This window comes from Pyricularia pennisetigena (genome assembly GCF_004337985.1).
Source record: "Pyricularia pennisetigena strain Br36 chromosome 7 map unlocalized Pyricularia_pennisetigena_Br36_Scf_8, whole genome shotgun sequence".
Classification (NCBI taxonomy): domain Eukaryota; kingdom Fungi; phylum Ascomycota; class Sordariomycetes; order Magnaporthales; family Pyriculariaceae; genus Pyricularia; species Pyricularia pennisetigena.
The window spans coordinates 1,307,082-1,316,936 of NW_021940920.1; the positions used below are offsets into that span (position 1 = coordinate 1,307,082).

At 57.4% G+C, this 9,855-nt stretch overlaps 5 protein-coding genes across 5 annotated transcripts in view; 2 read left to right on the plus strand and 3 right to left on the minus strand.

Moving 5' to 3' along the window:
- Nucleotides 1-726: 726 nt before the first annotated feature.
- Nucleotides 727-2,502, plus strand: PpBr36_09502 (uncharacterized protein; the record flags this gene model as incomplete). The annotated part of the gene is made up of 1 exon (XM_029896623.1): nucleotides 727-2,502. One exon carries the CDS (start codon nucleotides 727-729, stop codon nucleotides 2,500-2,502), a length of 1,776 nt encoding a protein of 591 aa, XP_029744648.1.
- A 191-nt stretch (nucleotides 2,503-2,693) lies between these two features.
- Nucleotides 2,694-3,557, minus strand: PpBr36_09503 (uncharacterized protein; the record flags this gene model as incomplete). The annotated part of the gene is made up of 1 exon (XM_029896624.1): nucleotides 2,694-3,557. One exon carries the CDS (start codon nucleotides 3,555-3,557, stop codon nucleotides 2,694-2,696), a length of 864 nt encoding a protein of 287 aa, XP_029744724.1.
- A 1,073-nt stretch (nucleotides 3,558-4,630) lies between these two features.
- PpBr36_09504 (uncharacterized protein) lies at nucleotides 4,631-5,965 on the plus strand (the record flags this gene model as incomplete). Its single annotated transcript, XM_029896625.1, has 1 exon — nucleotides 4,631-5,965. The coding sequence occupies one exon, from the start codon at nucleotides 4,631-4,633 to the stop codon at nucleotides 5,963-5,965; it is 1,335 nt and encodes a 444-aa protein (XP_029744643.1).
- Nucleotides 5,966-7,311: 1,346 nt separating this feature from the next.
- On the minus strand, nucleotides 7,312-8,472 carry PpBr36_09505 (uncharacterized protein; the record flags this gene model as incomplete). Its single annotated transcript, XM_029896626.1, has 3 exons — nucleotides 7,312-7,406; nucleotides 7,496-7,681; nucleotides 7,755-8,472. 3 exons carry the CDS (start codon nucleotides 8,470-8,472, stop codon nucleotides 7,312-7,314), a joined length of 999 nt encoding a protein of 332 aa, XP_029744644.1.
- Nucleotides 8,473-9,565: 1,093 nt separating this feature from the next.
- Nucleotides 9,566-9,855, minus strand: part of PpBr36_09506 (uncharacterized protein) — a gene marked incomplete at both ends in the record, with an annotated part of 3,645 nt that continues 3,355 nt past the window's right edge. Inside the window, one exon of the mRNA XM_029896627.1 lies at nucleotides 9,566-9,832. Within this exon, the coding sequence (XP_029744645.1) occupies nucleotides 9,566-9,832 (267 nt within the window). The remainder of the gene's footprint in view (nucleotides 9,833-9,855) is intronic.

Genomic DNA, 9,855 nt, shown 5'->3' on the forward strand with positions numbered 1-9,855 from the left:
AAAAAAAAAAAAAAAAAAAAAATGTCTGGGCGCCCCCGCATTCCACGTCTGACCCAACCCGACCCGATCTCGGGGTGGACCATCCCCGAGCAGTGGTAAGCTTGTAAGGGTCCCCCAAAAGCCCAACGTCGGGTCGGGCGAGAATATTCCAAAGAGTGGAGGGACGCAAAAGAGAGCGGGGGGAGCGAGTGCTGGATCGGTCCTCTCCACTGCGTCTATGCAGGCAGAATATGTCCCCCGGAAAGAAAGGTTCGATGAGACATGGGCATCCTTTCCAGAGCAACATGCGGGGTTCCACCTCCATCAATCATCACGGCCCAGGGCCTATTTTCTTCTTTTGGTTTTTTTTTTTTTATTTTTATTTTTATTTTTTTTATTAATTTGTCCGTATTCTGATGCTCGTCTCGCCTGTAGCCCCCTTTACCCGCCCGTTCTCATATACTACGTGCTGGTACCCGTGATACAGGGCACAGGGCACGTCAAGGGTCCCGTCCTCCTGATGTTCCTTTTGCATTGCATTGCATTTTGTCCATGTTTTCTTTTACACCCCCCTGAAGTAGACATTGGCCTACTTCCATATCAACTGCTTTCATAAACTCATCCCCAAGAATCCAATTAATCGCTTAATTTCAGAGAGCAGCAGCATACAACCCCTGTGTGATAGACCATTACAGTTGGTTTATCACCTCGCCCTAATCACATTCCACAGTACAAGCGGGCTTCAAAATGTCCAAACGTCATTTATTCCCCTCATCAACGGGCCTCGTCCCCAAAGCCCTCCGTGGCATTGTCGCCTACAACCCCTCCCTCTCCCTTGACGAGACCAACCGCGTCGTCTTTGACACCACACATCCCACCTCGCAAGTCTCACTCATCAGCGGCGGCGGCTCTGGACACGAGCCCGCGTGGTCCGGCTATGTCGGCACCAACATGCTGGCCGCCTCGGTGGCAGGCGACATCTTTGCCAGCCCCTCCACCAAGCAGATCCTCGCCGGCATCGCCGCGGTCCCGTCCGACAAGGGCTCCATCCTCGTGATAACCAACTACACGGGCGACTGCCTGCACTTTGGCCTGGCGGCGGAAAAGGCCGGCCCCAAGTGCAGGGTGCTGATCTGTGGCGACGACGTCTCGGTCGGCCGCAAGGGCAGCCTGGTCGGCCGCCGCGGACTGGCGGGACAGATCGGCGTGCTCAAGGTCATGGGCGGGGCGGCCGGCCGCGGCGACTCGCTGGACGACGTCTACGACCTCGGCGCCGCCTTTGCCGACCAGATCGTCTCCATCGCCGCCACCCTCGACCACTGCCACGTCCCCGGTCGCGCCGAGCACGGCATGCTGGACCCGGACGAGGTCGAGATCGGAACCGGCCCGCACAACGAGCCCGGGTACCGCAAGATCTCGCCGCACCCCTCGCCGGAGCAGCTCGTGGCCGAGGTGCTGCGCTACTGCCTGGACGAAAAGGACCCCGAGAGGGCGTACGTCAAGTTCGCGCCCGGCGACGAGACCTTCCTGCTGGTCAGCAACTTTGGCGGCATGTCGCACCTCGAGATGGGCGCGCTGGTCGACGAGCTGCTGGAGCAGCTGGCGCGGGACTGGAAGCTCGAGCCGGCGCGCGTCTACTGCGGCCCGCTCGAGACTTCGCTCAACGCCCCGGCCTTTTCCGTCTCGGTGGTCAACGTGACGGCCGCGGCGGCCGCGAGCAAAAAGTACACGGTCGACGACATCAAGGCCTTTGCCGACGTCAAGACCAGCACGTACTGGGAGTCGTACGCCGGCTCCCAGTCGACGCGGCGGCCCAGGGCGGAGCAGTTTGTGAAGCCGCCCGCCGAGCCGCAGCGGACCGTCGACCCGGCGCGCGACCTCACGGCGGACGGGCCGACGCTCGAGGCCATGCTGCGCCGGGCCTGCGAGCAGCTCTCCCGCGCCGAGCCCGACCTCACCAAGTGGGACATGGTCATGGGCGACGGCGACTGCGGCGAGACGCTCAAGACGGGCGCGGACCACCTCCTCGCCGCGCTGGACGGGGGGCTCGCGCGCGGCGGGTCCGTCGTCGCCGTCCTGCACGAGCTCGAGGAAATTGTCGAGAGCAAGATGGGCGGGACGCTGGGCGGGATCCTGGGGATTCTGTTCGTGGCGTTCCGCAACGGCCTCGAGCGCCGCGCCGCCCAGGCCGCTGCTGGTGGTGCGCAGGCCGATCTGGCGGGCAGCCTGGCGGCGGCGCTGCTCGAGGCCATCGCGTCGCTGGAGCGCTACACGCCGGCCAAGGTCGGCGACCGCACCGTCATGGACACGCTTATCCCGTTCGCGCAGGCGCTGCGGAACGATGGGTTCGAGGCGGCCGTCAAGGCGGCCGTCGAGGGGAGCGAGGCCACAAGGCACATGAAGCCGAGGCTGGGCAGGGCGACCTACGTTGGCGCTGGCAGTGAGGGTGGCGAGCTGCCGCCTGACCCTGGAGCTTGGGGTGCTAGGGTTGCCATTGAGGGGTTGTTTTCAGGGTGGAAATAAAACGAAATGTGGGGAAGGTTTCTTTTACTTTTATAAAGTTTTTTGTTTTATATATATTTTACTTGGCAAGTATATGCAGATATGTCACAGGCTAATTATTGTCTGCTTTTGATAGCGAGCTATAGTAGTACCAAAAATTCTTTTTTTTTTTTTTTTTTTCTCTCTCTCTCTCTCTTCTCTGCCCGCCTCCCTTACGCCTTGCCAGCACTGCCCAACTGCCTCATGTACTCCTCGATGGCAACCTGCATGGCCTTGGTGCCGGCATCGATGACGGCCGTCAGCGGCTTCCCGCGCATCTCCTCCTGGACGCGGGCGTAGTGTTTGTTCATGCCCTTGTTGATGTTGATCTTGCTGACGCCGAGCTCGATGCACTTTTGGAAAATGTCTTGAGTAAAAGGATCGGCGCCGTGCAGCACCAGCCTCACCCTGTCCCCGACGGCGCGGTTCACGGACCCGAGGCGCTCGTACTCGAGCTGGATGCCGCGGGGCCCGTACTCGCCGTGCACGTTGCCGAAGGCGGGGGCCAGCATCTCGATGCCCGTGGCGACGAACTCCTCGGCCTGCTCGGGGGTGGTCAGCAGGCCCTCGAGGTCGGCGGTCTCGGCGACGCCGTCCTCGCCGCCCTCGATGCGGCCGGGCTCCGCCTCGGTGGCGATGCCGCGCGCGTGGCAGTACTCGGACAGCTCCCGGGTCAGCGCCAGGTTCTCGTCCTTTTCGTAGTGGCTCATGTCGCACATGATGCTGTCGAAGCCTTGCTCAAAGTCGGCCGCCCGCCGCACCATCTCGGGCGTCTGGCAGTGGTCCAGGTGCAGGGCCAGCGGCGCCGTCGACGTCCGCACCGCGTCCGCCGCCGCCCGCACCAGCGCCGAGTCGGCGTACTCGATCGCCCAGGGGAAGAGGAGGATCATGGCCGGCGACTTGGCCGCCTCCGCCGCCCGCTTCGTCGCGATGATCGACTCGATGTTGTAGCAGCACATGGCCGGCACCGCGTACCCGCCCTTCCAGGCCTTGTCCAGCATGGCCAGGGAGCGGTTCTTGGTGCGGTCGACGGGCATGGTGTTTGTTTTGGGGGGGTTTTGTTTTGGAGAGATGTTGTGCGTGTGTGTATGTATATATATATGTATGTTTGGTTTTGGTTTTGCTTATACAAAAAAAAGGGTTGGCCAAGGTGAGTGTGGATTAATTTTAATGATTGTTATTGACAATAGGATAGATGCAGGGATTGATTATTCTCCCACTTACTCCCTTTTGAGAAAATACACTCGAGTTTCTCCAACTTTTTTTTTTCTCCTTCTCAGGTGCGGAAAAGAACGGGACGCCGTCACGGGGGGTTAAAAACATTCGGCCCCTTCTAAGCCGACAGCCGCGTACTTGCAGCCGAACTACGAAATGGATGCAAGACAGTAACAAATAAAAATGGGATTAATGGAAAAGCACCCTCCAATCATCAAAGCCCCAATAACACCCGGGACCGGGCCAAGACGCCGGCAAAATGGCTCGGCGGGGTTTTGGTCATGCTCTCACGACTGTCTTGTCGTGGGGTCCTTTTCTACATGAAAATACTTTTCGTAGGGGGGAAAAACAAACCAACCAAAAGTATGACATGTCATCCTTGTCCCGCATTTACACCCAACACAAGACGTCGTGGACCAAATTGCTGCAAGGAATATACCTGTTTCCCCCCACTTACATACACTTGGACGGAAAACGCCCCACGGCCGGTGTCGGCTCCCTCTCCATGGGGTAAACTGTCTTCCTCTCCCACTGGCTGCATCTCCACTCTCCACTCGTCTTACACAGCTTTGGGGACACCCGGTCGGTTGGGGAAGCCGGCTCGACCGCATCGGCTCGGGGGTCAGTGAATGCAAGGTTAAGGGCGGGAGAAGTTGACGTCGTTTTTTTTCTTCTTCTGTCTCTTTCAAAACACATTCGATGTGTGATGTCTTGTGTTTTAGTGGTGCATGACTGGTTCCATTGAACCATTTGAAAATATAGAAAATTTCAAGTCGAGAATCACTTTCAAGATTTGAATTCAGCGTCCATCAGGCACATTCACTGCGACGCTCCTGGTAGTCACCAGCCAGTGACATCACCGTCCAAAAAAAAAACCCCCCACCAAAGCCAAAAGATGGCCGCAAAAGAACCAATCTCCTTCATCGGCCTCGGCGCCATGGGCTTCGGCATGGCCACCCATCTCGTCAAGGAGGGCTACCCGGTCACGGGCTTCGACGTCTGGGGCCCGACGCTGGAGCGCTTCAAGGCCGCCGGCGGCAGCGTGGCCAGCACGCCGGCGCAGGCCGTCGCCGACAAGCCCTTTTGCGTCTGCATGGTCGCGACGGCGCAGCAGGCGCAGGCCGTGCTGATCGACGGCCCCGACGCCGCCGTCCCCGCCCTGCCGCAGGGCGCCGTACTGATGCTGTGCAGCACCGTGCCGTGCCAGTACGCGCAGGCGCTCGACCAGCAGCTGAGGGACATGGGCCGCGGCGACATCTTGTTTGTCGATTGTCCCGTGTCCGGAGGAGCGATCCGCGCCGCCGACGGCACGCTGTCCATCATGGCCGGCGCGTCCGACGCCGCCATCGCCAAGGGCCGCGAGATCCTGCAGGCCATGTCGGACCCGGCCAAGCTGTACATCGTGGCCGGCGGGGTGGGCGCCGGCTCCAACATGAAGATGTGCCACCAGGTCCTGGCCGCGAACCAGATTTTGTCGGCCAGCGAGGCCATGGGGTTCGCGGCGCACCTGGGTCTGGACCTGGAGAAAGTCCGCGACGCGATCCTCGCCTCGGACGGCAGGAGCTGGATGTTTGAGAACCGCGTGTCCAGGATCCTGCACCCGGAGCACAAGCCCATCGCCAGCGCCTTGACCATCATCCTCAAGGACACGAGCATCATCACGTCCGAGGCCAGGCGGATGCGCTTCGCCACGCCCATGACCAGCGCCGCCGAGCAGGCCTACTTTGTCGGGCTGGGGCTCGGCTACGGCCCGGACGACGACGCGGGCATGCTGCGCGTCTACACGCAGGGCGTCGGCAAGGTCGGGCCGGTGCAGGCCGCGGCCGAGACGGAGGAGGCCAAGGTGGCGCTGGTGCTGGCGCTGCTCGAGGGCATCCACCTGTGCTCCGCCGCCGAGACGCTGGCGTTTGCCGACTTTGTCAAGCTGGATCTGGACCAGGTCTTTGAGCTGTGCACCAACGCCGCCGGCGGGTCTAGGATGCTCGACAGGTTAGCCCCGGGGATCCTCGCGGCGTTCAAGAGCGGCGTCGCCGCCAAGGGCTGGGAGGCCGAGGCCGGCCTCTACGACGTGACCGCCGCCGCCGACAGGTTGCAGGCTGCCGTGGATGAGGCGCAAAGGCTCAAGATGCCGCTGTTTTTGGGCACGCAGGCGCTGAACTTGTTGAGGACGGCGACTAGGTCTTTGGATAGCAAAGCATCGGCTGGGTCTGTGGTCAAGTTATGGACGTAATAATGTATGCATGAGTTAAAGTCGGTAAATAATGAATGATTCAAGGCTAGGATTAAGCGCTTGTATGGAACCCAAATAATATGATTCCAAGACCAGAGGCTATTGAAGCCAGACGGCATGCTAGACACTGCCCACTCGGCAGGACCCGTTGGCTTGACTTTTGGCATATTACCAAAAGATTTTGTTACGGTGCCAACGTGGTAGCAGTGGTAGTCTCCAGGGCTGTAGAGACGACATATTGGCTGAGCGACAGGACATGACCGACAGTAAATCAACCTATACAGGACAAAAAGGCTCTGGTGTTTCTCAATGAAATAAGGAAAGAATTCTGTACATGTCCGCGACGAAAAAAAAAAATTCAATTTCAGCACACGCAGCCAGTCAAGGCGATCGATCGATCCACGAGAAGTGGGGAAGAGGAAGTCGAGCGGGCCTACAACAAAAATCAAAACGATCCGGGCAGGTCTCGAACCTGCAGCCTCCTGATGACCGAACAATCGTAGTCAGACGCGCTACCATTACGCCACCGGACCGTTGGTAACCGATTCCAGATGTGCAACTATAACCCTAGCTGCCCAGCCCCAGAATTGTCCTTGTTTGCATGATGCTCCAACAACCCACTCGTCGACTGGAATGGCATCCAAGTTGAAGATAAAGGGTCTTTTGCTGTCTTTATTTCCTTTAGCTCTAAGCGTCTGTCGGGCTTGAGTCATTGTTGACCGGTTATGAGCCCTCTCAACATGTTCCACCATTCCCAGAAAGCCATACAAGGCTCTGTCCAATATACCTACCGGTCATGTATCTGGAGATTATCTGGTTTGTTGCGTAATAAGATCGTAGACTGTTTAAAAAAGAGCCGCCGCTTTCGACTTGCAATCTGAGTACTTTGAAATAGGTCTTGTTGATTAGTGTTTTATTGGCTAGAAAGGAGGAGGCTTGCCGTTTCCCGGATGTAGAAACGACCAGGTTATTGATAGGATAAAAGGAGGCTTCAGATCTGTAAATGCTGTGAGTCTTCTGGCAAGGTCACTCTATTTTATAGGCAAAATAATCCGCATCACAGCAGGACTCGTGTACGCTGTCTGGTTGTGACTGCTACCCGCTTTCATGACTAGGGATTGTTGTCGGACTCAAAATCTTGAGTTTCCAGTGGTCTCGAGTGTTATTTTTATTTTAATTCATAGCAATGTATGGTACTCATCTCCTATCTTTAAACACTATTCGGCGTTCAAAGGTGCCAAATTACACCGCAGTTGAGTAAGGAGACCAAGAACGACAGGCCCAGACCTCAGCACCTTTTTGTCATGTCATCGGTCTTTCCAAGGGCCAGGACGGCGAATACAGCCCTAGTACGCGTTCTGCTTCTTGCGCGTCTCATACACAGCCATGGCCTCCTCGGCAGCCTTGACTCCTGAGAGCACCATGGCGCCGAACGTGGGACCTGTACACAAGCCATGTTAGAAATATTGTCAACTAATACCTTTTGGAGCCAATGTGGGGTAAAAGAAAGCCAAAACCAAGAAGACTCACCCATACGGTTCGCGCCGTCAATCTCAGATAGCTCCATGCCGCCAATGATGAGGCCTGGAACAATCTCGCGAGTCCGCTTGACGATGGCATCCTCGGCCGACTGCATGTCGAGACCGCGCATGCCGCCGAGCTGCTCGATCTGCTTCATGGAAACCAAACGCTTGGCCGAGAAGGCGCCAAAGGGGCCTGGTTTTGTGTCAGTGGTACAGGAAGCAGACAGAAACCTTGGGAGCAAAAGGATAAATAATTTATTTCTCACCGTCGTGGCCCGTCGTTGAAATCACGACGGGGGCGTTGATGGTGTTGGGATCCATGCATGACTGGTCATCGTGGTGCATCGACACCAGCGTCCAGTTGGTGACCACGCCAGCGACCCTGACGCCAGCGTCGCCATCGCCGCCTTCCCGCCTGGTGATCAGATCCTCGACGGCGGTGGCGTTGAACAGCTTGACGTTGTCCAGCGCCAGCACCTTGCTCAACAACGTGCTCGTGAAGAGCGCGGCGTGCTTGACGACCACGAAGTTCCCCTCGTCCTCGTATGCAACGCCGAGCCTGTCGAGGAACAGCTGCGCGGGCTTGCGCATCACCATGGCGGAGAAGAGCTGACCGCCGAGCCAGGCCCCGCCGCCCGGCGCGACGCCGGCCTCGACCATCGTGACGCGCAGGTCCGGCCGGGCGGTGGCGAGGTGGAACGCCGCCGAGAGGCCGCACGAGCCGGCGCCGACGATGACGACGTCCGTCTCGGCGTGCGAGTGCAGGTCGGCAAAGTAGCGCGAGGTCATGGCGCGCGACACCTCCGACTCGCGGATCGGGGAGAAGCTGAACTGGTTCCAGTCCGTGGCCAGATCGTGCAGCTTGGCTGCTGCTGCTGCGGCGGCGGCGGCGGTGGAGTCGGCATTGTGCTGGTGCTTGCCGTTCTTCACGGCCACAGGATGGGCGTGTGAGGCGATGGGGGAGGTTGCAGCGGGGGGAGCCATGGTTGATTTGGGTTGTGGTACGAGGTGAAAGAAACTGCGAATGGTTAGGGTTTCATGGCATGATCCTTTCGCTGGTATTATCCAGATCAAGTTCAAGGCCGTATAATCTCAGCCACACCCGGTGCAGACCACTTCGTCTTTTCGTACGAAGGGACTGCACCAGGTGGGCACCGGCTCATGCATAAAACGCAGCAACGCGCAAGGTCACATACTTTTTTTGTGAAAAAGCTGGTCTGGGATATGTTGATCTGGTTAGCCAAGGTTTTCTTTTGTGTGACTAAGGGGTGAACGAATCAATCCTATCTTACTATCTTTTTTCTTTTTGTTCGAGAGCGGTCAAGTAGTATTGCCCAGAACTTGTGTTTGGTGAATATTGAACAGAGTCTGAGTGAGTGATTAAAAAGTGAAAAAAAATGAAGCAAATTTATACTCGTCTACTCTGAGTGATCGGCCCAAACCTTCCGGACTGGCAGAGCGGGGAAGCTCTTGTCTTGCTGAGAATAACCTTCCTATCGGGACGGTCTCAACCACTCGTTCTCCCAAAGTGTGCCTGGTATCGGCGGGGGAACGTGTTGAAGGTGGCGACTAGATAGAAATTGACTACATAGCCGTGAGTTTGACGTCAACACATCTTTGCATCTATCTATCTTTGCCCTATGTAACTTTCTGCTTGTCGTCCTTTGCCCCTTTCTACCGACTGTGCTTACCAAAATATCGCGACTTTTGACTTTAGCTTTGTCCAACATTGCCCCACACGTCTGGTTCATCCTTGTTATAATATTCAATCACCAACTTCCGGTTCTTGCTGATGTACAGTGACTCCTGTTCTAGTGTAGTGCTTTACTTGGTGGAACCATGCATGCCAAGCTGCAAAACGCATTCTGCCGCTGCGAGCGGACCCGGATGAGTGTGATTCACGGCTATTATCGCACAGGGGCACAACACCAGGAATCTAAACCCGGTTGTATCCGTCCAGTTGCAAACATAGCCGGGTGCCCACAAAGCAAATTGCCCCCGACGTGTACGCCCTGAGGCCTGCTCGTCTGGTGCTTTGCGCCCCCACTACGGACAGAGGGCGGCGATTTTGGTTTATTTATGCGTCGTCGTCGACGACAGAAAAGGTGGATCCCGTGTTCGTGCTGGATGCATCGTCATTGAGCCCAAACCTGCGCCGCACCTTGTACTTGATGTTCCTCATCCAGCTGGCCATATCGGGCCAACGCAAGAGCCACTTAGGAGGCTTCCACAGCCTCCAGATTCCGAGCGCGACCAGGATCCCTACCGTCAATGACACCGCGGTAGCCCAGAACATCCACTGAGGGGGGCTTACCCCGGCCATGAACGATGTCGAAAAAAGAGTCTATTGTGTGTACGGTGTTGGGT